The sequence below is a fragment of the Bos javanicus genome, chromosome 6 (genome assembly GCF_032452875.1).
Source record: "Bos javanicus breed banteng chromosome 6, ARS-OSU_banteng_1.0, whole genome shotgun sequence".
NCBI lineage: Eukaryota > Metazoa > Chordata > Mammalia > Artiodactyla > Bovidae > Bos > Bos javanicus.
The window spans coordinates 110,951,532-110,979,327 of record NC_083873.1 but is presented as its reverse complement, the minus strand read 5'-3'; the positions used below and the strand labels follow the sequence as shown (position 1 = coordinate 110,979,327).

General features: G+C 46.1%; 1 protein-coding gene and 1 non-coding gene across 8 annotated transcripts in view; one reads left to right on the top strand and one right to left on the bottom strand.

Annotated features, from left to right (window-relative positions):
• CC2D2A (coiled-coil and C2 domain containing 2A) overlaps nucleotides 1–27,381 on the bottom strand; it is a 131,504-nt gene extending 104,123 nt beyond the window's left edge. For 2 of the 7 annotated variants that reach the window (XM_061420852.1, XM_061420859.1), the window contains exons 1-4: nucleotides 27,201–27,381; nucleotides 19,444–19,503; nucleotides 17,018–17,101; nucleotides 14,283–14,406 (exon numbers count right to left, since the gene is read on the bottom strand). In XM_061420852.1, the coding sequence (XP_061276836.1) occupies nucleotides 14,283–14,406; nucleotides 17,018–17,101; nucleotides 19,444–19,482 (247 nt within the window). In that variant the 5' untranslated portion in view covers nucleotides 19,483–19,503; nucleotides 27,201–27,381. Of the gene's footprint in view, nucleotides 1–9,373; nucleotides 11,066–14,282; nucleotides 14,407–15,443; nucleotides 15,606–15,689; nucleotides 15,963–15,999; nucleotides 16,650–17,017; nucleotides 17,102–19,443; nucleotides 19,504–27,192 lie in introns of those variants that run through there. The other 5 variants (XM_061420853.1, XM_061420857.1, XM_061420855.1 and 2 more) reach the window with 5 other exon arrangements.
• TRNAG-CCC (transfer RNA glycine (anticodon CCC)) lies at nucleotides 11,942–12,012 on the top strand. The gene has a single exon. It is a non-coding gene; the product is annotated as a tRNA-Gly (tRNA).
• Nucleotides 27,382–27,796: the final 415 nt, after the last annotated feature.

The following is a 27,796-nucleotide window of genomic DNA, read 5'->3' as shown; positions in this document are numbered from 1 at the left end:
TGCTCAGTCGTGTCCGACTCTTTGCGACCCCATGGACGATAGATTGCCAGGCTTCCCTGTCCATCACCAACTCCCAGAGTTTACCCAAACTCATGTCCATTGAGTCGGTGCTGCCATTCAACCATCTCATCCTCTGTCATCCCCTTCTCTTCCCACCTTCAATCTTTCCCAGCATCAGGGTCTTTCCCAGTGAATCAGCTCTTCACATGAGGTGGCCGAAGTACTGGAGTTTCAGCTCCAACATCAGTCCTTCCAATGAACACCCAGGACTGATCTCCTTTAGGATGGGCTGGTTGGATCTCCTTACATTCCAAGGGACTCTCAAGAGTCCTCTCCAACACCACAGTTCAAAAGCATCAATTCTTTGGCCCTCAGCTTTCTTTAGAGTCCAACTCTCACATCCATACATGAGCACTGGAAAAACCATAGCCTTGACTAGACAGACCTATGTTGGCAAAGTAATGTCTCTAGAGCCTGGGGACTGCAACTATTGAGCCCTTGAGCCGCAACTACTGAAGCTTGTTCACGCTAGAGCCCGTGCTCCACAGTAAGAGAAGCCACTGCAATAAGAAGCCTGCACACCACAATGCGAGAGTAGCCCCTGCTCAGCGCAACTACAGAAAAGCCCACGCAGCCACAAAACCCCAGCACAGCCAAAGTAAACGAATAAATACGATTATAAAACAAAGAAGATGAAAAGGTTAGACATTTGCTTGGAGAAAATACTTTCTAACTATAGACCAGATAAAGTACTTGTATCCAGGGTATACAGAGAACTCTTACAATTCCTCAGTAAGATGAAGAATCCAATTAATAATGTGTAAAAAATTAAGTAGTTTACTAAGATAATATACAAGCGGCTAATAAGCATCTGAAAAATACTCCACATCATTAAGCACTAGGGAAATACTAGGTTAAAAGCACAATGAAATATCACTGTACGTGTATTATAAAGGGTACAATGGAAATCACAGATAAAATCAGTTGTTTTTAGTGAACAAACAGAAACTCTCACAAACTGTTGGTGGGAAGGTGAAATGATACAGCCACTTTGTGAAACAGATTAGCAGTTTCCTATAAAGCTAAAAATATACATTCATCATATGACCTGGTTCATAGAAGCATGACTTATCATGGCCCCAAACTAGAAATAATCCAAATATCCATCACCAGGTGAATGTAAATAAAATGTGTGCACACATATCCAGATGATGGAATAGGATTTAGCAATAAGAAGGAACACAGTGAGGACATATGCTACTTCGTTTATTATCTTGAAAAACATTATGCTAAGGGAAAGAAGTCAAACACAAAGTGCTACATACTGTATGATTCTGTTCACATGAAATGTCTAGAAAATGCATATTTACAGGAATATATTTTATTCAAATATTTAACACAAATCAGTGTTTGTCTAGGGCCGGGGGTGGCAGTGGCTGCAAATAGGTCTCAAGGAACTTTTTGGAGTGATGGAAATGTCCTAAAACTGGATTTTAGTGATGGTTACACAGATCTAGGCATTTACTAAACGTCATTGAATTGTATACTTACAATGGGTGAATTTTATGATATGCAAGTTATACTTCCACAAGTCTATTAAAATGCGAGCTGTCTTATGCGATAGGCAAACGTGGCTTTGAGTAGGTAGTTCACATTTAGTCTGAGAGAGTCCCAGACTGGAGATAAAAATCAGGGACTGTGTATATGTACCACAGCTTTCTTACCCATTCAGTATGGGGAGGGAGGTGGGAGGGGGGTTCAGGATGGGGAACACGTGTACACCTGTGGCAGATTCATGTTGATGTATGGCAAAACCAATACAATATTGTAAAGTAATTAGCCTCCAATTAAAATAAATAAATTAAAAAAAAAATTGGGGACTGATCAGTTATACCTACAGTATCTAGAAGCTGGAATTGAAAGTCTCGAGATGACAGAGAGAATGAATGTTCATTAAGGAAAGAGGGCTGATCACCCAGCTTAGGGGCTCCAACTGTTAGAGGCTGGGGTGTAGGAACCCATGAAGAGGTGGGGAGGACCAGAGGAGGGAGAAAGAAGACCCAGGAGAGTGGTGTCCAGGAGCTGAATGCCGAGGAGGGGAAGTGCAAGGTGCAGGGAGTGCGGCTGACAGTCGAGGAAGGTAGATGAAGAGCTGACCCTAGAATTGAGCAAATGTGCAGTTCACAGGGACCTCAACAAGGACAGGGTCGACAGGCAGTGGGGATCTCAGTTACAGGAGAAAGTTCAAGACTGCAGATAGAATGGGAATAGATGGCCCTGGAGAAATTTTGCTATGAAGGAGTTTTTGGGAAAATGCCTTTCTTGATAATTCATGATAAAGATGTGTGCAGGCTAAGTCCCTTCGGTCATGTCTGACTTTTTGCAGCCCTATGAACTGTAGCCTGCCAGTCTCCCCTGTCCATGGGATTCTCCAGGCAAGACTACTGGAAGGGGTTGCCATGCCTTCCTCCAGGGGATCTTCCCAACCCAGGGACCGAACCCACATCTCTTATGTCTCCTGCATTCGCAGGAGAGTTCTTTGCCACACCTGGGAAGCCCAATAATAAAGATGGGTCTGTTTAATATTCTTTGTGCTAAGATGGGCAGTCAGGTGTGGCCACATGCAGAGACAGAGGAGAGGCTCAGGTTCTGTAGCAGGGGGCAGGGCGTGACATGTAGGGCACGTGGAAAGGCAGTCAGGTGGTCAGGAGGAGAAGACAGAAGAGGGTGAAGGCTTCTACCATGGCTTTTGTGGGGTTTCTGACGGAAAGAGAGGGCAGGGCAGGGTAAGCAGGTTAGGACGGGCCAGTTTGAGCTGTTCTGATGGGCTCTGAGGTACGAGGTGGTCCCTTGTTGCTGGGTACCTGGCCCTGCGATGATCCAGGCAGAGGACTCTTGCTTCCTGGGATTGGACTGGCCAGACAGAAGGCATAGGGCTCTGGCTTGGTTAGGTAGCATTTCAGGCATGCTCCAGTCTGGGGTCTTTGCTGTCTCTATATTTCTAAACAGTTGGCTAGTGTCTCCCCAACCAGAAAGTTTTCTTTTTTTTTTTCTTAAAATGTCAAACATAATATTCAGAAAAAAAGTTATTGAATATAGCATACTATTTATTTTTACTTATATAAATATTTTACTTAGTACTGTAATTCAACCCCCTGCTCCCAGATCCCTGTGAGGTTGTGAACTCCAGCATGGATGAACTTTTGACATTTCCTACATCAGTGTGCATCCTCTGACTAGAATCTTCTTTCCTTCTCCAGCTGCTGGGCTCCAAGGCAACTCCCAAGAGCAGCTCCTTTGGGAGGTTCTCTTTGTCTTGTATTGAACTTTATAACATTTGTTTCCTGGGTCAGTCTCTCCAGCTCTTGGTGACTTTTAAAAAGTATGCCTAAAATAAATGATGTGTTTTTCTTTCATTTGCATCAAATTTCACTGGATTTTGAACTTTATTTGCAATCGATACTGAAAAATTGGCTCGGAAATGATGCTTTAATCAGAGAAACCAACACGAATGAATGGAAAACAGATGTCAGTAATGAAGAAATTTATGTTCATAAGAAACTACTTAGCATTTGATAGTTCCTCCCTTAAGAGATGGTGCAAGTTGGAATTGCAGCAGTAAAGTGTACTTTTTTCCTAAATGTTTATTTGATTTGGAGCAAGCGCCCGTTCAGCGCAATGCTATCTTCTTTATTTGGAATGTCACTGACTATGTCGTTGACTATGTATATGTTTGAATAGCAATTAGAAGCCGAAGCTTTCAGTGCGTGGGTTTATACTGCTGTTCATCAGGGAGGTGGCCCCTCTGGGCATGTGCCCTGGGCAGGGGGACGCCAGATCATCAAGGATGCTTGTATCTAAGTATCTGAAGACAATCTGGACTTGGCAACACTTGGAGCCCTGTAGCCTGTAGGGATGCTACAATATAGAGAAGGTCATAGGTTCAAGGTCAGGAGCTGGGGGAGTAGAATTGAGCAATAGGCCAGACCCATAAGAGATTTGGGGAGTGAACCATCAAGAGGGAGTCAAAAATTTGGACCTCGGTGAGCAAGTCCAAGCTATGGTTTTTCCAGTAGTCATGTATGGATGTGAAAGTTGGACCATAAATAAGGCTGAGTGCTGAAGAACTGACGCTTTTGAGCTGTGGTGTTGGAGAAGACTCTTGAGAGTCCCTTGGGCAGCAAGGAGATCCAACCAGTCCATCCTAAAGGAGATCAGTCCTGAATATTCATTGGAAGGACTGATGCTGAAACTGAAGCTTCAGTACTTTGGCCACCTGAGGCAAAGAGCTGACTCATCCTGATGCTGCAAAAGATTGAGGGCAGGGGAGAAGGGGACAACAGAGGATGAGATGGTTGGATGGCATCACCAACTCAATGGACAGGAGTTTGAACAAACTCTGGGAGATGGTGAAGGACAGGGAAGCCTGGCGTGCTGCAGTCCATGGGGTGGCAGAGAGTCAGACATGACTTAGAGAATGAACAACAACAGAGCAGGCAGACTTGGTCGGCAGGATGTGGTAGGCTGGTGTTGTGGTCATCGGGTAGTAAGTGACCACAGGGAAGCCAGAGCATGGCCATGAGTAAAATACACACAAGCACTGGACTTTCCCTGGGCAACTGTAAACCATTATCTTTAAAGAACAATCAGAGTTAAGAATTGTGGGTGTAGAATGAGGCTGTAGTGCGGCAATTATCAACACAAATTCATTTAGTATCAATGAGATAAGTTGTGGGAACTATATTCAATATTCTGTGATAAACCATAATAGAAAATATGAAAAGGAATGTATATACATGTATGATTGAATCACTTGGTTGTACAGCAGAAATTAACATAACATTGTAAATCAGCTACACTTCAACAATAGCAATAGCAAAACCAAAAAGAACAGATTTCCCTGATGTCTGTAGACTGGAGTTTCAGTTCTGGCTCTACCATCTACAGCGGCTGGTTCTCTTTGAACCTGAATTTCCTGAACCGTAAAGCAATGCCTGATGACGGAGCTGCTCGGAGTAACGTAGTACATATAAAGACGGGGCCTGCTGTGTGATCACCCTCACCCTCAGAAGAGGGAATTATTTGTGTTGGTTACTTAGCATCAAGTTCTTCTTCCAGCTGGAGAAGGTGACGACGCTGGTGCCAGCTCCTCTGCGGGGCGCTTGCTATGTATCATCTGATTTCATTGTCATGACCGCTGCATGAAGCCAAGGCTTTTATGATCTCCATTTTATAAACGAGGCTCCTGCAGCTGAGGGGGTCTAGCTTGTTGCTCCAGGTCCCATGACCAAAAGCAGTGACAAGTAGTGGTGAGCTCTGATGTCGGGCAATGTTTGTGGACTTGAAATGCTTATTTCTCTTAATTTTGGGCAACATAATGGAGTTAGCGTAAGAAAAGACAATGAGGAATCTTGATGGAAATCTCATGAGAAAGCTTGCTGCCTGGCTTAGCACACAGTATTAAGTTCTCAGAGTTCAAGATCATCAGGTTTGTCTGCTTTCTCTCTCTCTTTGAGTTCAGGAGATTTATGATCTATTTGTCTTTCTTTCATTCTTCTTCCTTTCTTTCCTCTTTTACTCTCAAAGTTCAAGGTTGCCAGATTTATCATTTGTTTGTCTGTCTCTTCCCTCCATCCTTCCCTTCCTCCCCTTTCCCTCTGTCTCTTTTTCTCTTTCTGGGGGAGATGCTTCAGGTAAACATGTGTGTGTTTAAGGAAGAAAACTACAATGAAATCATAAGAGCTTAAAACAATCCCACAACTTCCTTAGCGTAAACCTTTTTGGAATAGGGAAACCACTGAATCTGAGGTTTTGCCTAGAAAAAAGGTAGGTAAGTAGTGTTTATAAATCAGTCATGAGAAACAGCCTCTTGAACCTTTTATTAGTCCCAGCCCAGGTTGGGGACGGGTGCCAGAAGGACTCAATATATGAAAATCAATCAATGTAACACACCTCATTAACAGAACAAAGGCCAGAAACCGCATGATCACCCGAATGGATACAGAAAAAGCATCGGACAAAATTCAACATCCTTTTACGATAAAAACACTCAACAAACTCGGAGCAGAAGGAAATTACTTCAACGTGGTAAAGGTCATATATGAAAAGCCCACAACTAACACACTCAGTTGTGAAACACTGAAAGCACCTCCTCCAAGGTGAGGAACAAGGCAAGGAAGCCCCCCTCTCCACTTCTACTCAACACAGTGCTACAAATCCAGACCTGGGCATTTGGCAAGAGCCGTAGGCTGTGTCCTCCCAAACTGTGATGTTGAAAACTAATCCCCAGCGTCATGGTATTTGGAGGCAGGGCCTTTGGGAGGTGATTAGGTCATGAGAGGGTAGAGCTTTCACGAATGGGATTAGTGCCCTTATGAAAAAGAGCCCAGAGAGCTCCCTTGCCCCTTCTACCGTGTGAGAACACAAGAAGACGGCCACATAGGAGCCAAAAAGGAGGCCCTCCTTACCAGACGCCATATCTGCTGCTGCCTTTATCTTGGCTTTCTCAGGCTTCAGAACTGTGAGAAATAAATTTCTGCTGCTAATTAGCTCCCCAGTCTAGAGTACTGACAGAGCCAATAGACTAACATAGAGAGAATAAGTTACAGAAGGCATCCAGATTGGAGGGGAAGAAGTAAAATTATCTCTGTGTGCAGATGACATGGTCTTTTTTAAAAAAAAATAGTATTTATTTTAATTGGAGGATATTTACAATATTTACAATTTTTTGTAAATATTGTAAATTTTTGATTTACAATATTGTGATGGTTTTTGCCATACATCAACATGAATCTGCCATAGGTATACTGTGTCCTCCTGAACGCTTCTCCCACCTCCCTCCCCACCCTATCCCTCTAGTATGTCATGGAGCACTGGCTTTGGGTTCCCTGCATCATGGATCAAACTCCCACTGGCCATCTATTTTACATATAGTAATGTGTATATTTCAATGCTATTCTCTCAAATCATCCCATCCTCCCCTTCCCCCACTGTGTCCAAAAGTCTCTTCTTTACATTTGTGTCTCCTTTGCTGCTCTGCATGTAGGATCATTTGTACTATCTTTCCAGATCCCATATATAAGCATTAATACACGGTACTTGTCTTTCTCTTTCAGACTTACTTCGATCTGTATAACAGGCCCTAGGTTCACCCACCTCATTAGAAGTGACACAGTGTGTTCCTTTTTATAGCTGAGTAATATTCCTTGTGTATATGTACCACAAATTCCCCATCCATTCATCTGCTGATGGACATTTAGGTTGCTTCCATGTTCCAGTTATTGCAAATAATACTGCAATGAACGTTGGGGGAATATATATCTTTTTCAACTCTGATTTCCTCAGGGTATAAGATGATATGGTCTTTTGTAGAGAAAATCCTAAAGATTCCACACAAATGCACAAACATACACACAAGTATGCATGCACAAACTGTGGAAACAAATAAGCAAATTCAGCAAAGTTGCAGCATGCTGCTGCTGCTGCTGCTGCTAAGTCACTTCAGCTGTGTCCGACTCTGTGTGACCCCATAGATGGCAGCCCACCAGGCGCCCCCGTCCCTGGGATTCTCCAGGCAAGAACACTGGTGTGGGTTGCCATTTCCTTCTCCAATGCAAGAAGGTGAAAAGAGAAAGTGAAGTCACTCAGTCGTGTCCGACCCTCAGCGACCCCATGGACTGCAGCCTACCAGGCTCCTCCATCCATGGGATTTCCGAGGCAAGAGTACTGGAGTGGGGTGCCATTGCCTTCTCCAAGTTGCAGCATAGAAAATTCATATGCAAAAATTAGTTGTGTTTCTATACACTAACCATGAAACATCTAAAAAAGGAAACTAAGAAAATGGTTGCATTTATAATAGCATGAAAATAAAACACTTAGGAATGGATTTAACCCAAGAGGGAAAACACTTGTACACTGTAAAACACTGCTGAGAGAAATTAAAGACACAAATAAATGGAAAGTCATCTCATATTCATAGGCTGGAAAACTTAATACTATTAAAATGTCAATACTACTGAAGGCAAGCAATAGATTTAGTGCAATCCCTATCACAGTCTCGATGGCATTCCTCTCATTAAAAAATTCATCCTAAAATTCATATGGATTATACGGGACCTCGCAATAGCCAAACCAATTTTGAAAAAGAACAAAGTTGCAGGCTCAGACTTTATGATTTGAAAACATTACAAAGCTACAGCAATGAAAACAGTGTAGTACTGGCACAAAGACAGACATATAGACCAATAAAATAGAATAGAGAGCTCAGAAATAAAACCTTGCAGATATGGCCAAATAATCTTCAACAAGGATGTGAAGATCACTCACTGGGGAAAAGACAGTATCTTCCACAAATGGTGATGGAAAACTCGCTATCCACGTGGGAAAGAATGAAGTTGGCCCTTACCTTATACAATAAACTCAAGATGGATTGAAGTCATCATTGTAAGACCTAAAATTATAAAATTGCTAGAAAAACACAGAGGAAATCTTCTGACATTGAGATTGGTAACGATTTCTTGGATGTGACACCAAAATCACAGGCGACGAGGATTAAAGTAGACAAAGGCTAAAATACTTCACACTTCTGTGCCTTGGAGGACACAGTTGACAGAGCAAGAAGACAAAGTATGGAGTGGAAGAGAATATTTACAAATCATATATCTGATAAGGGATTATTGCCCAGGATATGTAAAGAACTCCTACAACTCAACAATAATAACAAGAAAGCAAGTAATCTGATCAGAAAATGGGCAAGGGATAGGCCTTTCTGCAATGATGATAACTGGTCAACAAGCTTGTGAAAAGATGGTCAACATCACTACTCATTAAGTAAGTAAGTGTTAGTCGCTCAGTTGTGCCTGATTCTTTGCGACCCCACGGACTGAAGCCCACCAGGCTCCTGTGTCCATGAGATTTTCCAGGCAAGGATACTGGAGTAGGTTGCCATTTCCCTCTTCAGGGGATCTTCCCAACCCAGGGATCAAACCCAGGTCTCCTGCACGGCAGGCAGATTCTTTACCGATTGAGCTACAATTACTCATTAGAAAAACACAAAGTAAAACCACAGTGAGATATCATCTCACACAAATGAGGGTGGCTACTATTAAAAAACAAACAAACAAAAGGAAAACAACCAGTGTTGGTGAAGATATGGAAAAACGGGAAGCTTTGTGCATTGTTGGTGGACATGAAAAATTTTGGTGTACCTGGTATGGAAAAGAGTAATGATGGTTTCCTCAAAAAATTCAAATTAGAAATGTCATATTTGTTCTTGCTCATGTTTAGTCATGTCCAAGTCTTTGTGACCCCTACAGACTGTAGCCTCTATCCATGGGATTCTCCAAGTAAGAATAATGGCGTGGGTTGCCATTACCTTCTCCGGGGGATCTTCCGGATCCAGGGGTCAAACCCATGTCTCTTGCATTGGCAGGCAGATTCTTTGCCACTAAGACACCTGGGAAGCCTAGAAATACCATAGGAACCAGGAATTTCACTTCTTGGTATATATCCAACAAAATTAAAAGTAGGATCTTGAAGAGGTATTAGCATGTTCATATTGAAAGCAGCATTATTAGCAATAGTCAAGAGGGAGAAGCAACCCAAAAGTTCATGAAGGATAAATGGATAAGCCAAGGGTAGTCTTGGGATACATGGAATATTATTCAGCCTTGAAAGGGATCCCTGTCACAAGCTACAATGTGAACCTTGAAGACATGATGCCAAGTGAAGTTAGCCAGTCACAAAGACAGATACTGTACGATTCCACTCCCACTAGGCATCTGTGTGTGCGCGTGCCCGGGTGCTTCAGTTGGGTCTGACTCTTTGCGACCCTATGGAATGGAGTACACCAGGCTCCTCTGTCCGTGGGATTCTCCAGGCAAGAATACTGGAGTGGGGTGCCATTTCCTTCTCTAGGGGATCTTCCCCACCCTGGGATCAAACCCATTTTTCTTGCATCTCCTGCACTGCAAGTAGATTCCTTCCCACTGTGACAGCAGGGAAGCCCAAGAGGTATCCAAAGTAGTCAAATTCACTAAAACAGAGAGTGGTTTCCAGGGCCCAGGGGAGGAAAAGGGGGGAGCTGCTCTTTAACAGGGATAGCATTTCAATTTTACAGAATGAACTAGTTCTGGAGATCTATTGCACAACAGCGTGAATATAGGTAATTCTACTGAACTGTACCTTGAAAAATGATTGAGATGGAAAGTTTTATGTTTTTTTTTAATAATTAAAAATTCTCTGGCAAAGACAAGAAGGAAAAAAAATGTGGCAAAATCTTGTTAATCCTTGGATAATATACGCGTCACTATACTTTTTACTTCTGTGTAGATTTGAATTTTCATAATGAAAAATAGGGTCCCCAAGGGTACTCTGTTTAGGATTCTTGGCAGTTGCCTTGGTGACATCAGATTTACTTTGAGAATATCCAAATTCCTTTGATAACCATACGTATAAAACCTTAATAGATGAGCTGAAATGTTGTTAGTACAGGAAATAAGTTCATGTTTCCAGTTTCATTGCGGAAAAATAAGAAAAGGGGTCGAGTAGAAAACATGCCTGCATGATGGAAATCCCTTTTGCTAGGCAATCGTGCCGTTTGCAGAGACATGGGTGGACCTAGAGACTATCATACAGAGTGAAGCAAGTCAGAGACAGAAAAACAAGTATTGTCTATTAATGCACATATGCGGAATCAGAATAATAGTGCAGATAAACCTATTTGCAAAGCAGAAACAGAGACACAAACGTAGAGAAGAATGAATGTATAGACACTAAGGGGGTGGTGGGAGGAACTGGGAGATTGGGGTTGACACACATATACCAGTGATACTATGTATAAAATAGATGGGGCTTCCCTGGCAGCTCAGTGTAAAGAATCTGCCTGTAAGGCAGGAGACGCAGGAGCCATGGGTTTGATCCCTGGGTCAGGAAGATCCCTTGGAGGAGGGCATGGCAATCCACTCCAGTATTCTTACCTGGGAAATCCCATGGACAGAGGAGTCTGGTGGACTACTGACCAAAGGGTCTCAAGGTCTTAGGACGTGACTGAAGCAACTTAAAATAGACGACTAATGAGAACTTATTCTATGGCATAGGCATGTGTGCACGCCTAGTCTCTCAGTTGTGTCCGACTCTTTGCGACCCCATGGACTGTAGCCCGCCAGGCTCCTCTGTCCATGGGATTCTCCCAGCAAGGATACTGGAGTGGGTTGCCATGCCCTCCTCCAGGGTATGGCACAGGGAACTCTACTTAATGCTCTGTGGTCACGTGAATGGGAAGGGACCTTTAAAAGGAGGGGACGTAAGTATACATATGTCTGATTCATTTTGCTGTGCCGCAGAAGCTAACACAACATGGTTAAGCAACTATAATCCAATAACAACTAACTTTAAAAAAGAGACACAGTAGGTTTCAGATGCACCGTTTTCTGCACTCGTTTTTGTGTTTCAGAGCTCTCGGTCTGGAGCCCTCGGTCCCCAGGACCCCCGCATGGAGATTCCTGCACGTCCTATATGGCTTCTGATGTACGCCTGTCTTAGGCAGAGTCTCCTTGGGATCCTCATTCCTCGAACGCATCTGCCTCTCACTCTGACCTGCGTTGACACAGTGAATGAGACCTGATCTGCCCTCTTGACCACTGACCACTTCCTGCTGGTCTTGACCTCTCGTTTCTGAAGGATGCCTGTCCACTCAGGCTGCTCACCCACCCAGCGCCCCCAGGTCATTCCGGGTTTTCTCTACATCTCGCTCCCCAGTGCTGCCGAATCAGCATCAGCCTCCAGCTCTGCCCTGAGCGCCCGTCTGGTCACAACCTTTCTCAGGCAGGCACACCTTAGCATTGGATCGTCCCTTCCCTCTTCAAATCATACATAGTGGTTTTAATCTTTTTCTTTTGGACTAATGCATAGATTGTCTTTTATCTCTGTCTACTATACTACCGCATTGGTGGTTCAGAGGTAGAATTCTCGCCTCCCATGTGGGAGACCCAGGTTCGATTCCCGGCCAGTGCACCAGATGATGGCTGTGTTTGTTTTGGGCTTCTCTTGTGGCTCAGCTGGTAAAGAATCCGCCTGCAGTGTGGGAGACCAGGGTTCAATCTGTTGGTCGGGAAGATTCCCTGGAGAAAGGAAAGGCTACCCGCTCCAGTATTCTGGTCTGGAGAATTCCATGGACTGTATATACCATGGGGTCGCAAAGAGTCGGACATCACTGAGGGACTTTCAGTTTCACTTTTCACTATACTACTAGATGTGTGCACAGTCGTGTCTGACACTCTGCGACCCCATGGACTGTAGCCCATCGGGCTCCTCTGTCCATGGAATTTTCCAGGCAAGGATACTGGAGTGGGTTGCCATTTCCTTCTCCAGGGGATCTTCCCAACTGGGGATTGAACCCATATCTCTGTGTCTCCTGCATTGGCAGACGGGTTGTTTACCACTAGTGCCACCTGGTAAGCCCTTATCCCCCTCTAAACCCCTTATTTACTGTGTATTTATCTATTTAGAATGCTGCTGCTGACGAGTGCTCAGCTGTATCTGACTCTTCGTGACCCCATGGACTGTAGCCCCCCAGGCTCCTATGTCCATGGGATTTTTCCAGGCAAGAATACTGGAGTGGGTTGCCATTTCAATCTCCAATTTAGAATACTAATGCATATTATTTAAACATTTAAAACAGCACACACTATTTAAAATGTTTGCACATCCTCTTGATTTGATCCCCACAATCAACCCCATGGTGACACCGAAGCGTTATCTCTCCCATTTTAGAAAGAAGGAAAGAATTCACATTTCACAGAGCCTTTATTCCTAGACACATTCTGACATTTTTTTCCCCCCTGAGCTTAAAATAGGTAATTAAATATTCCATAGTTGTGCTATGGACTGAACTGTCCCCACATTTATAAGTTGAAGCCCTGACCCTCAGTGTGACTGTATTTGGGGATAGGGCCTCTAAAGAGGTCATGAAGAGGTTATGTAATGGGGCCCCAATGCAAAAGGGTTAGTGTCCTTCTAAGAGGAGACACCAGAGGGAATACACAGGGAGATGGCAGCCACCTACAAGACAGGAAGAAAGGCCTCACTGGACACTGACCCCATGGGCACCTTGATCGTGGACTTCCAGCCTCCAGAATTTGTGAGAAAACAAAAGTTTGGGTTTTTTTTGGCGCCATCCAGGCTATGGTACAGTATATTCGGGCAGCCTGAGCACACTAAGATACACTGTAATCTTCGGTAATGAACAGTTCCGTCCGTTTAGGACCGGAAGCAGCTGCGTGGTCTGAAGCCTGGTTCCGCTCTAGTCACTTGTACCAGTCCTATTGCGTTATTGCTCTCAGACGGGAACTGCATTTTTCTTACGGTCGGACTTCAGATGAGCTTGCTTCCAAAAGCTCTCTAATTTCCAACAGGTACTTTACTCCCCAGCTTAGTTACAGGGAAATAGGGTAACAACTGAGTAATAATTATGTAACAGTTAAGAAGTGTAACCCACTTCCTTCTCTGGTCTAATCCATTGTTCAAAAAAAGGAACAAGGACTTCCCTGGAGGTCCAGTGGCTAAGATTCCCCAATGCAGGGAGCCCGGTTCAATCGCTGGTCAGGGGCGGATCCCACATGCCACAACTAGAGATCCTTCATGCTGCAACAAAGATCTAAGATCCCATGTGTCACAATTAAGACCCGAAGCAGCCAAATAATTAAGTAAATAGATTATTTTTTTTTAAGAAACAAGTGAGGAGTAATAATTTTCCCTACAATGAGCAGATAATGAATGATGGTCACTGTGATGAAGAAGAGTAATCCTGTGGTAAAATACAGGCCACGGTTCCTGGAGGGGAAATTGAGTGTGTATGTGTTGTGGGAGGGGTTGGGGGAGGGATAAGAGAAGGGGTCCTCAAAGGACAAGGTCTCCGAGAGCCTCAGAGACATCTTCAGATTTTCCAACATCTGATTCCAGTCCCATCATTGACAAATACGCCTTGCTTATTTCACCTGCCTTTGTATTTCTACCTATCTGATTATTTGCACCATTTCAATTTCGTTGAGTGCTTCCAAAATTCTGTAGCTATGTAACTATGTCCTGTGTCTGCGTCCTGTCTCCCAGACACCTGCTAACCTAGCAATTTACTCTCAGAACTGGGGTGAAGTGTTGTGGAGGGCGGTGGACACGTACCAAAAAAAAAAAAAAAACAGTTCCCATGACAAGTGCCCGTGTTGCTCTGTGCCGATCACAGGAGGCAGCAGATACATACTGAATGAACTGAACACAGAGACACTTACTCCGGGGTCCCCGTCGGCTCGTCATGCCCAGGAGGCGGGTGTCAGGGCCTTTTTGCACCGGCTCCTGTTGGTCATCCACAGGGGAGTTTTCCAACACCATTTCCTCGCGGCTGGCAGTCGGCAGCTGTGGGCAGAGAGTCAGAGGTTGGTTGACTCAGATCCTGTCTCGGGATGAGGTGGGTCACTTAGCAAAGGGACAGGCCTCGATCCTGTTCAGATCCAGATAATCCCGGTCTCTGTCACCTGGGTCTCTGTGGTCATCACCCCCTCACCCCACAGGAAGCAGTGATGATCCTTTCTTTAAGAGGTTTCTTGTTGGAGAGAGTGACCCAGGCATCCTAAAATAAAATGAGTGTTTTCACTTTTTCTAGGTACAATGTGTAGCGCTCTGTAAAAATTTGGAGGAAAGGGAACTAGAAAAATCAGGATCAGACTGCTTGATCCCAGCTCTAACTCATTTGGTGAGAGAGTATGCTCGGTTGTGTCTGACTCTTTTCGACCCCATGGACTGCAGCCCTCCAGACTCCTCTTCCTCTGTCCTTGGGGTTCTCCAGGCAAGAACATTGGAGTGGGTTGCCATTTCCTACTCCAGGGGATCTTCCTGACCAGGAATCGAAACTGCTTCTGCTGCATTGGTAGGCGGGTACTTTACTACTGAACCACCAGGGAAGCCCATTTGAAAGAAGCAGTCAAAATATTGTGGGTTAATCTAAAGCAAAGACCAGCCTCTGACTCCTCCCCCAGACTCTTAGAGGAGGGTGGGCAGGTGAGCAGAAGGAGCAATGGAGGCCACAGGTGAGTGATGGTCTTTGGACTAGCCAAAGGCTGGCCTCTGAACCCCAATGTACTGCGGGACTGTGGGTGACTTAGTGAACTGCCTACCTTCCTTCCTCACTGTAAACAAAGGGAAATAAAAAGCCCATTCACGGAAACGCTGCTACCTGTCGGGCACGTGGTAAACCACAGACATTCTGACCTAAATAATGTCCTGGGGTAGACCTGAGGCATCTGACATATATTAAAAATCCCCTCGTGATTCCGAAGTGCCACTGGGGTTAGAAATCGTCCCCCAGACTTCTCACAAAGCCCGGACGACTGCACGTGGTGTTGATCAGGGCTCCTGTGCAGTGGAGGAAAGACGTGCCTCTGGAAAGTGCACACCTTCTCTCCGTCCCCATGCCTTCCTCCGGCTCAGTAGCTGCACATCCACCCTGGTCACCCCTGCTCACTGTGCCTGTGGCCTTGGAACTGGGAACTTGAGCTCTTTGCTTCCGCACTGGCTCATCTGCTGACTCCTTGGGGCTCCCTGGCCCCCGGCTGGCCCTGCAGGAAGGGTTAAAGCTCCCTGAGTGGCCAGGGGACCAGCCCTCTGGCCGGGTACCACTTCCCTCCCCCCACCACCCTCACCGGCCCGCTCCATCCACCAGCAGAGAAGGAGGCGCCACGGCCCAGATTGTCCCAATGGGATGGTGCTGGGTGAGGCAGGGAGCTGAAAAGGGGGTCTCTCTCCAGACTTCAGCTCTCCCGCTGCCCTCCCCACCTCCCTGGCCCCACCTCCAGGCAGTCCCATCACGTGACTGCTGGCTCAAAATGGCGTTCTCTCCTCCTCCCTCCTCCCTTGCTGGCATCTGGATTTTCCCGAGCAAACCGCCCCTCCACGAGATCTTTCCTGCCTCCCTCCGCAGGGGACGACTCCTTGGCAAGGGCATCTATTTACCTTGAGAAGGTGGACCTTACTCCAGGATGCTCTAAGCCAGGGAGGGCAGCTTCTGAGGGAGAGCAGGGCCAGGGGCGGGACCACCAGCCAGCACTCCGCCCGGGAGAAGGGGGTTGGCCTCTGGTTTAGACCGAGCTGGAATTTAGGCTTGGAGTTGGAGAAAGTGGGAGTTCCCAGGATTTGTTATCCTGCACTGCCATCTACTGCACATCTTAGTTTATGGCCTTATGATGATGTCGACTTAAAAAAAAAAGATGCACTATACGGGAGCTGCAAGTTAAGTTTTATTTGGGCCAAAATGAGGACTGCAGCTTGGGAGACAGCACCTCTGATAGCTCTGAGAAGCTGCTCCAAAGAGGGAGGGGGAAAAGACGGTATATTAGTGATTTTGGTAAAGGGTGGGTACAAGCAGTCAAGCACGTATTTTTTTGTAGAAAGTTTCTGCTGGTCTCGTGAAGCTTCTGCTAGTCACAAGAAACAATCGTCACCGTGAGGGAGTTTAGTGTTTTTCTAGATACAAGGAGATATAAGAAGTAGGCTCGTAAAATCAGCTCCTGAGAACATCTGACTATGCAAAGACCTATCCTGCCAGGTTCCCAGAGCACAGAGCGCCTCCTGTCTGCTCTCCACCCTGAACTAAAGGGGATGTTGGAGGTCAGTAGGTACAGCAGCACGTGCTTTCATCCTGGTAGAGGCAGATGGCAAGCAGCCATGGCAAGTGCTGATTTGTGGTTGACAATGACGGTACCGAAGGGCCTCTTTCCAGCATTTCTAAACTTCTCTCCAGCGATGGAAGAAACCTTGGGGGAAAGATGCTCCAAATGCTGCCCATGGCTTCATGGTGAGGGTCATCCATGAGGCCCCACGGGGTCCTTCACCTGGACCACCCACCCGCATCCCTGTCTCCTCCAGAGAATCCCAAGTGCTGGTGCCCGCGGGAGGCCTCGCGGCCCCTCTGGATGCGGTGGGCTCTTAACCGACAGCCCAGTAGGCAGACGCGGGCTTCTGCCATCCCTACCTGCTTCTTTCTTTTTTGTCTTGGAATCTTCAAGGGCTTCTTCTGTCTTTCCTCTTCTGCATCCTCACCGTCGTCAATGAACTCCTTTGTGAAAATGCAAATGGAAGTGTGGTCACTTAATGTGTATGTGTAAATCGGGAAAAAATGGCAAGAAAGGAAGAGGGGTGGGATTCTTAGGTGTTCCAATGACCGCCTTGGCCTGGACCCTACCCCCTGATGCTGAATGTGGCTGAAGGGGCAGTTGACAGAGCTACACAGCCACCATCTGCTTTGCTCCAAAGAGACACATTCTTGAAAAGTTGTATCCAAATGGAAAGATGGTCAATGAGATGGTGTTGGAGATTCCATGGCCCCAGGTGCCCATTCAGGCCTGGGGCATGTTCCAGGGGGCTTTCCTTGTGGCTCAGATGGTAAAAGAATTCACCTGAAATGCGGGAGACTTGGGTTCGATCCCTGGGTTGGGAAGATGCCCTGGAAAAGGGAAAGGCCACCCACTCCTGTATTCTAGCCTGGAGAATTCCATGGACTGTATAGTCCACGGGGTTGCAAAGAGTCAGACATGACTGAGTGACTTTTTCACTTTCACTATGTTCCAGGTCTTGTGGGCACAAGAGGTGCCTGGTGACTTCCTTCAAAAGTCATAATGTCATGAAGGCCACCAGCAAGTGGATCTGCAAGGACTGATGTTCTGACCCAGATGGAGGCCCCTAGCCCAAAAAGACAGAATCAGCCTAAGGGTTTCCAGGCTTGGGCTTCTCTGCTCCCAGCCTTACAAGCCGGTAAAGGTTAATGAAGGTACGTGTGAAATCACCATGGATGTTTGGACTTAATGGAAATTTTTGCAGGTCTTTTTGAAAAGGGAGAAATCCTGTAAGAGTGCCAGTTTGGTTTCTTTTTCCACATGATACTTTCTAAATTTGTGGTCAAAAGTTTTTAAAACTGAAGCTTCTCTAGTTTCCAGCTTTAAAGTTTTCTAGTCTGACTTTTTCAAACCAGAGCACAAGCACCTCTGGGTGTAAAAGAGGTTGCGGGATGAATCTAGAACCTCTCCTGCGATACCAGATTTATTTGACATTTTTTCCCTGAAATTGGGAAATTTTGGTACTTCTGCTGGAATTTGGAACACAAAGCATGGATTTGAATCATGTAAGGTTTCAAAGAAATGGCATGCAGTTTGCTGGGCTGGGCTCTAACCACACCTCAGTGTGCTTGGCCTCAGTTAGAGGAGACCTGAGCCTTAACTGCGGAGGGAACTGAGGTCCCAGCCAGGGAAGGGGCACGGCCTTTGTCTACAGGACCTGATCCAACTGATGTCCGCTGGGTGCGAGCCCCACCCTCTTTTAAGCCTTCTTCTTCAGGGCCTACCAGGAATTCACCAACTTGGATTATAAGACATTAATGTTGAGTGTGCAACTGTGGCTCTTAATTCAAATCAAAGTTCTTATTGACTTAGAACGGACTTGTGAGAAATCTTCATAATTTTTTTTTTTTTTGGCTTTCCAATCAAGTTTTGATCCTCCATCAATGGAAAGCTGTGCAGAAGGATCTCAAATTAGACCGAATGTGAATTCCAAGAGGACTCAGGGTTTTGGTCAGTGTTGAAGCGCCAGGGACCAGAGGCACAATCCATCTTTGTTGCATGAATGAATAAACACAGGTAGATGGAAGTAAGTTGTTAGTACTTATCTTGCTTAAAGTGAGTCTTTCTGGTCTGATCTGGATTCCTTCAGGCTTGTGAAGTACCTACTGAAAACAGCATATTGTCCCATTTCTGCCTCTGTGGTCTCAAGTTACTGAGCTCTGGAGCCAAGAGAGAAGCAAAGACTGAGAGGAATACTTTCTTTTCTGTTTGGTGGTCTATAATCTCCAAACTGGAGCTGGGCTTCCTCCTCTGCTCCAGACGGTGTTTAATGATGTTTTGCACAAAAAGAGTTAGAAACTGCAGGACTCTGTGGGGATTTTATTAGCTGTCACAATCTATAATTGTTACCCTCATGTTGAATTTCTTTGGAGACCAGGTGCTTCAGCAGAACTGGGCCCTGTCGTAGGTGGTAACTCAGAACTGCCGTCTGTTGGAATTCACGAAATGATGACAAAGCATGCTCAGTCAAGTCCGACTCTTTGTGACCTCATGGACAGTAGCCTGCCAGGCTCCTCTGTCCATGGGATTCTCCTGGCAAGAATACTGGAGTGGGTTGTCATGCCCTCCTCTAGGGGATCTTCCTGACCCAGGGATCGAACCCGCATGTCCTGTGTCTCCTGCATTGCGGGTGGATTCTTTACCTCTGAGCCATTGCGGAAGCCCTACACTTGCAGTGTGTGTGCAATAAATACTTGTTGCTGGCCTAACTTCATTCACCAACGCGTGTAACACACGTGCATACACACACCACACATCTGTCAGGTACACCTCAGCCACCACTCACCTCTGAAATTATTTTCACTTTTTCTTCCTTGGACTTCATTTTCTTGGCGGTGGCTCCTCCCTGACAGGCAAAGAACAAAGAAGAAGTCAGGCCCTTTGAACTCAGCCAAACATTTTTCTTCTTACTATTGACAACTCTAAAGCTAACCTTGATGGCTAGGGAAGTGTTTGAGCTGAGTCCAGCCCCAAGGAATACATTCTTAGGCCCCAGGCCTGATGGACACGAACCCCAGAGGAGAAGGAAGGAGGCTGGACCCCCCATCCCCAGAGCTTGGCAAGGAACCTGGCTTTCCTGTGCAGGAGGCGGGACTCAGGAGAGGGTTCTACCCTTGGTGTCCAATGACCCTGGAGGAAATCTAGCTCCGGAAGGATTATTTCATAGCCTCTCCTCTCCCTTCCCTGGTGGATCAGACGGTAAAGAATCTGCCTGCAAGGCAGGAGACCTGGGTTCCACCCCTGGGTTGAGAAAATCTCTTCGAGAAGGGAACGGCTACTCACTCCAGTATTCTTGCCTGGAAAATCCCATGGACACAGAAGCTTGGCAGGCTACAATCCATGGGGTCGCAAAGAGTTGGACACGCCTGAATGACTTTCACTTTCCTCTCCCTTCGAATGTCCACCATCCTGTCCCTTCTTACCCTCCCTTTTACCTGCATAATCCATTCTTCCTGCTTTTTGGGTTCATTCCCATCTGTGTACAAAGGCTGTTTCCTTAAAAAAATCTCTCTCTGGGTTTCATGTCTCTTTCTACCCATCACTCAATTGTTCAGCCTTCTATAAGGAACTCCTCAGACCCACTCTTTCCAATCAGTGTTTTGAGCCCAGCACTTCCCGACAGTGCTCTTGCCAGCATCTCTGAGTGTTGCAGAAGCCAGTCCTCGAGAAACCAAGCACCACACTTGGAGAGTTGGAGAACTCAGGTTTATTATGCCGGTGGGCCCAGAGGAGTTAACACTCCAAGCTCTGAGCCCTGAACAAAGGGGTTACAGAGCTTTTGTGGACAGACTACAATGGGCAACACCAGCTGTTAATAGGCTGGTTTAAACTAAGAGATTTCACGTGCATGCAGGAACAGCAGTCAAGACGGGGAGAAGGGTGCCTGACCTTTACACTTGATTAAACAGGTTTGCAGGGGCCGGGCAGTTGCAAAGAGCAGGACAAGCGTGAGTGAGATAAGCTCCAATTCCTAGTGTTGTGAGTCCCCACTTTCTGAGACTACGTGACCTATATGATCCAGACTTTGCAAGGAGCAAGTTGAGTTACAGAGGCAGAAGGAGAAGGAGACTACGTAAAATTTTAGCTTTTCCTCTTCATGAGGATCTCCGCATCGCCACGTCTCATGTTCAGTCCTCAACCCTCAGCTTAGTTGCCCCATCAGAGGCGGTGAGTAAGGAAAGTGACTCGTTGCCTTCTTTTTCTTGCAAGACCTTCTTTTCTTGGCTTCTCAGGCACACTCTTGCCCAGTTCTTCACCTGCCCACTGCTTCTCCTGCTCGGACTGCTGGTCTGGTGAGCACCACACATGACAGTGTCTGGGGAAGAGCCTCCCTCAACTCACTCCCTTGGTGAGCGTGTCTCGTCTCTCGACTTTAAGTACCGTCTGCCTACTGACATTCCCCACATTTAGACCAAGGTCCACACATCTCCCCAGAACTCCAGACTCAAGTATGCACATGCTCGACAGACACCTTCCTGTGTGTGTGCTCAGTCACTTAGTTGTGTCCAGCTCTTTGTCACCCCACCAGGCTCCTCTGTTCCTGAAATGTTCCAGGCAAGAATACTGGATTGGGTTGCCATTTCCCGCTCTAGGGGATCTTCCTGAGCCAGGGATTGAACCCGCGTCTCTTGCATTGGCAGGCAGATTCTTTACCACTCTACTACCTGGGAAGACAGTCTCGTGGCTTAACATGTCCCAAACAAGCTCCTTGTCATCACCCTGAATCTGCATGTCCTGCAGCCTTCCTTGCTATGTTGCACAGTTTAGTTCAATTGCTCAGTTGGGTCTGACTCTTTGCAACCCCATGGACTGCAACACACTAGGCCTCCCTGTCCATCACCAACTCCTTGAGTTTACCCAAACTCATGTCTGTTAAGTCGGTGATGCCATCCAACCATCTCATCCTCTGTTGTCCGCTTCTTCTCCCGCCTTCAATCTTTCCCAGCATCAGGGTCTTTTCAAATGAGTCAGCTCTTCGCATGAGGTGGCCAAAGTATTGGAGTTTCAGTTTCAACATCAGTCTTTCCAGTGAACATTCAGGACTGATTTCCTTTAGGATAGACTGGTTGGATCTCCTAGCAGTCCAAGGGACTCTCAAGAGTCTTCTCCAACACCACGGTTCAAAAGCATCAATTCTTTGGTGCTCAGCTTTCTTTATAGTTCAACTCTCACATCCATTCATGACCACTGGAAAAACCATAGCCTTGACTAGATGGACCTTTATTGACAACGTGATGTCTCTGCTTTTTAATATGCTATCTAGGTTGGTCATAACTTTTCTTCCAAGGAGTAAGTGTCTTTTTATTTCATGGCTGCAACCACCATCTGCAGTGATTTTGGAGCCCCCAAAATAAAGTCTGCCATTGTTTCCACTATTTCTCCATCTATTTGCCATGAAGTGACAGGACCAGATGCCATGATCTTCGTTTTCTGAATGTTGAGCTTTAAGCCAACTTTTTCACTCTCTTCTTTCACGTTCATCAAGAGGCTCTTTAATTCTTCTTCACTTTCTGCCATAAGGGTGGTGTCATCTGCATGCTGTAATGACAGAACTCCATCTTTTCCCCGCCAGGCCAGAAACACTGGAGTCATCCTTGAGTCCTCTGTGAGTCTCACACGACACATCACGTCCAGTCCATCAGAAACCTTACCTGCTTCACCTTCATATTATATTGAGACTCCAACCAGCTCTAAACACCTCACTGTTGCCACCCTGGTCTGGCACGGTTGTCTCTTAGGGACTTTTTGTAAGAGTCTCCTGACTTAAGCTTCCCTTGTGGCTCAGCTGGTAAAGAATCTGCCTGCAATGTGGGAGACCTGGGTTTGATCCCTGAGCTGGGCAGATCCCCTGGAGAAGGGAAATGCTACCCACTCCAGTATTCTTGCCTGGAGAATTCCATGGGCTACGGTCCCTGGGGTCACAAAGAGTTGGACACTACTGAGCGAACTTCTCTGACTTCTCTGCTTCCAGCCTCACTTACCTACAATCCATTCTCTGTATTGAAGCCAGAGTGAATTGTTTAGTGTGTAAGTGAGGTCATATCATTCCTTTGCTCAAAATTCTCCAGTGACCTCCCTCTCTTAACAGAGTTAAGCACAAAATCCTTCAATGGCCTACAGGCCTTGTAGGATCTACACTTGAATCTTCTTGGCTCCTAGCCTTTGCAGTGGATCTGCTTAGAACTCTCTTTCCTAAGCTTTTTCGGACTCTCCCTCTCTTTCATTTCCCTCAAGGCTCTGCTCATATTTCGTTTTATCAGAGACATCCTCCCTGAATGCTTACAATAACTGCCCCCCCACCCCCTTGGAGCTCCCCAACCACCTTATAGAGATTTCTTTTTCCGTGGTATTTATCACCAGTTGACATATATATTTATTTGTTGCCATCTGAACATTCTCATTAGAACACAAGTTATAGGAGGGCAGGAATCTTTGGTCATTGTTTAGCCCCAGAGCCTAGGACTGCTGTACCCAGTAGACATGATAAATGTTCGTTGAATGAATGACTAAATCATTCTTTTCTGGCCGTGTCTTCCTTGGCCACATTCTGGAGCCCTTCAGCGCATCATTGTCATCCTTGAGGTGCTGAGAAGATTAAAGGAGAGAACACAGGAGAAATGGCAGGGCTGACATATTATAAGCCCTTCTTAACAGCTGTGGAATTGGAATCTTAACTGGACTTGGTCACGTAAGCAGCTCATCTGAAGCACTCAAGCTTTCTTTGACCCTAACAAGGAGTTAGAATGTTGAAGGGAAATAAAACATCTGAAATTCTATTGTCTCCTGTTCAGACCTTCTCACAGGCTACAAAGAATGGAGGAAGGGAAATGCCGCAAGCAGCCAAGAAAAATAAAAGGGCGAGGAGGTAATCTAGAGAGAACCAGAGGGCAGGTAGTCAACATAAAATGCTACAGGACACGGGAACTCTCTGAAGCACAACTCTGGTAATTATGAAGTGGGGAAAAAGGAACTGTGCAATATTTTAGTGGCTAAAAGAAGATCCTCCATAAATTGAAAATGTTACATATGAAAGAAATAGAAGCAGAACATGAAAAATGTGATGGGGTTGATTTTTTTTTCCTCCGTGTATATTCCTGATCATTACCTTTGAATAAGTTTCCAAGGAAATCAAATGACATCAAGATTTATCTTGTTATGAACACTGTTGCTGAGAAAACAAATCAATACTCCCTAACGTTAATATGCAGCTTGTCATCATCATGCGTATTGAGTGTGTGTCATTAATAATATATTCCTCCTGTAACATCAGAATGAGAGCTGTGGTTCAGTGTAGCCTTATTTGTGCTCTCTCTAGATGCACCGTATCGCTAGGGCTCACAGGAACACTTCCAGCCAGCAGTAAAAGCCTCTGCACAGGAGGCGATGGAGGGATCCTCTGAGGTTAAGCTTGGACAGGCTCCGCGATTTGCCATTATGTTTATTAAACGTCATGTTCAAAACTTGACCGCTGCAGCCCTCCTCCATGGCCCCCTGCCTCTCTGTTTCGGGGCTCAGCCTTGTTTTGCGAGGCCAGTAACTCGTGTCTCTTAGTCCACCATTCTGGAAATATTTACAACTGAAAAGCACAGACTTCCCCCTTGTGAAAGGACTTTGGTTACTTTAGGTCACCGATTGATTTACTTTAACTCAATGCAGGAAACCAAAGATATTTTTCAAGGAACCTACTGACACCTTCACCCAAACAATTGGACCTTCTCCGAGGGCCATTAAGTAATCAGAGTCCTACCCAGAGTGTCTTGTGGTAGACTCTATAGGACGCAGGAAAAAAGGATGGAAAGTATATGAAGAGGGTGGCATTGTATGTGAGGCATTTCAACCTTGGCTGCTTAAAAGATAACATAATAGGTTCGATCTTCTAATATCTCCATGAAAAAGAAAGAAAGAAAGAAAGATAATATAATATATGTACCCTACTCCAGAACACTGAAGACATAGTTTTATAGAAAGAGTGAGGACTTTGTAAACAATTGTATGGACCTGGGTTCAAATTCCAGCTCTATTTATCAGTTATGTGATCTGGGAGCAATGCCTTCAGCCCTCTGAGATACATTTCTGTATCTGTAAACTTGTGATTATAATTCCTACCTCGATAAGTGATTGTTTTATTAGGGTTAAATGATATAATCTCCATGACTCAGGGCTTCGCTGATAGCTCGGTTGGTAAAGAAGCCGCCTGCAATGAAGGAGACCCTGGTTCAATTCCTGGGTCAGGAGTATCCCTTGGAGAAGGGGTAGGCTACCCACTCCAGTATTCTTGGGCTTCCCTTGTGACTCAGCTGGTAAAGAATCTGTCTGCAATGTGGGAGACCTGGGTTTGATCCCTGGGTTGGGAAGATTCCCTGGAGAAGGGAAAGGCTACCCATTCCAGTATTCTGGCCTGGAGAATTCCATGGACTGTATAGTCTGTGGGGTAGCAAAGTGTTGGACACAACTGAGCGATTTTCACTTTCACTTTCTTTCAAATGATGATAGAATGTATGTAGTAAATTGCCCATCACGGACCAGGCTATCAATACTGAAAAGTGGTATTTTTAAGAAAAGGTGATCCTAGATGGGGGAAGGCAATGGCAGCCCACTCCAGTACTCTTGCCTGGAAAATCCCATGGATGGAGGAGCCTGGTAGGCTGCAGTCCATGGGGTCGCTAAGAGTCGGACACGACTGAGTGACTTCACTTTCACTTTTCACTTTCATGCATTGGAGAAGGAAATGGCATGTTCTTGCCTGGAGAATCCCAGGGATGGGGAGCCTGGTGGGCTGCCGTTTATGGGGTCACACAGAGTTGGGCATGACTGAAGCGACTTAGCAGCAGCAGCAGCAGAGGGAGGAAAGTAGAAGAAAGTTATAAGGAGGGTTAAAAAAAAGGGGGGGGGAATGGAATCATAAGAAAGACCTTCTGCTGCTGCTACTGCTGCTAAGTCACTTCAGTCGTGTCCGACTCTGTGTGACCCCAGAGACGTCAGCCCACGAGGCTCCCCGGTCCCTGGGATTCTCCAGGCAAGAACACTGGAGTGGGTTGCCATTTCCTTCTCCAATGCAGGAAAGTGAAAAGTGAGAGTGAAGTTGCTCAGTCGTGTCCGACTCTTAGCGACCCCATGGACTTCAGCCCACCAGGCTCCTTCGTCCATGGGATTCTCCAGGCAAGAGTACTGGAGTGGGGTGCCATCGCCTTCTCCAAAGAAAGACCTTAGGTGACATCAAATCTTCCAGGAACACCTTCGGTTCTCAACTTTGAGTCACTGGACGGAATAACACTTCTCACCCACGCCTCAGCTGGGCCCAGGGCAGTTTCCTTTCTGTTTCCTTTTAGGGTGTTTCTGAAACCTTCCTCTGTCTTCAGTCCCATGAGCCTATTCTACCCATGGACAGCACTTAGCTTTTTCTGTCTTATCTTGTTAAAGCCTGGACCTCTGGGCAGGTCGAAACACACCCTGTTTGATTTCTTTACCTAATTCTCCAAGTTCTTCCAGCCATTGCTTCCTAGAGTAAAAGGTGAGTGACAAGCAGCTTTATAGAATCATTTTATCAGCTCAATATAGTGCGTATGGTCTTCAAAGAGTACATATAAACACCGCATCTGAGCTGTGGGATGATATACGCCCAGTGCATTCACTGCGTGAGCGAAGTGTTTCCGGGCCCTCCCTGGGGTTCATCCCGCGGTGCTTTGAGCACTCAAAGCCTTTCATAAATCTCCTATAGCAGTTATCTCGCTGTGCTGTTATCTGTTCATAGATCTGTCTCTCCAGCAAACTCCGAGCTCCTGACCTGGTCTGGCTCCCTTTTGCACACTCTAAACTTCAGCAGCTTGCTGAAGCCTGGTGCCCTGGACTGTTCAGTGCATATTTGGTTGAATGACTCCTTAAATAAGCTCAAGGAGATCCATTTGCCAGAGATTTCTTTCTGGTGCTGAATTTACTTGCAGAAAAGGTTATATGAACATCCAGTAACATCCATGGATTTCCCCTTAGGCTTTATTAGCCTTTCAGAGCCCCTTTTTGCAATGAAGGGAAAGGATCAGCTTAATTTGCAGCTGATAGAATTCTTTGTCTCTTGGCGAGAGCAGTCAGCCTTTGTCTGTAGCAGCCCTTCCTCTGTCTAATGCTGAGGAAAGTGAAGCTTGCAGTAACTAGTACTTTGCCCCTTGAACCGACTCGCACGAAAAGACCCAGAAATGCAGCCGGCAACCAGTGTTTCTGGGGGACGGGAATGCAACAGGATGGCGGGCACGTTCCAGGAAGGAAGTGGAGGGGAGATTTTAGAAGGCATTCTCCCCCAGGGGCTGTCATGAGCTGGACTTACATTTCCTGCAAGCTAGGCACCAGGCAGTGGCTCTAAGCAAAGCAGCCCGAGTCGTGCTCCATGTTTTCATCTCAGAAGTAAAGCATAAATATTATAACGACAAGGACTCCTACGTTTACAATTCATTAAATCGGCTCAGGGTATCCCGGGGAGAGGCTGAGCTCCGAGCTTGCGCTAGCAGGACCTCACTGCTCCAGCCCTGCTCCCGGGAGGAACTGATTTACCTTAAGGAACTTTTCAGGGCACTTTGCAGATTCTGCTTTCTGTGTTGAAAGTGGAGCGAGACGGCTCTCCCTGGTGATGCTTCTAAAAAATTCCGGAGGGCAAAGGCTGAGTGTTGGGGCGGCTCCTGGGCTGCTCCCTGGGAAGCTGCAGCCACGTCTCAGCAAAAACACCCGCTTAGCAACCCGTTCCTAAGGAAGGTCACTCCGCAGCTTTTTTTTTTCTTTTAAAGTGACAGGTTACTTCTAGCAGAGAAGCACACACCAGGGTGAGCAGAAGCGCACAGCTCACAGGAGAAGCACACAGAGAATGAGTCTGGGGGCGCTGGGCAGACAGGAGGCCAAGTTTTCAGAGCAGCCCCCTCCCTCACATTATTGGTCACTGGGAACTCCTGATCAATGGCAGGCAGGCGATGCTCAGAGATGGGTGGCTTAGAATCAGGAACGGTCCTTGTTACAGGGTGAGGATGTCCGACTTGTCTGCCTCTCATGCTCCCTGAGGTTGGTGTGGACTGTTCTCTGGTTAAATGTGGAAAATTGAATGTGCGAGATGACTTTGCTTATTATCTGAATCAACCTGAACTTATTGAAAGAGGAGA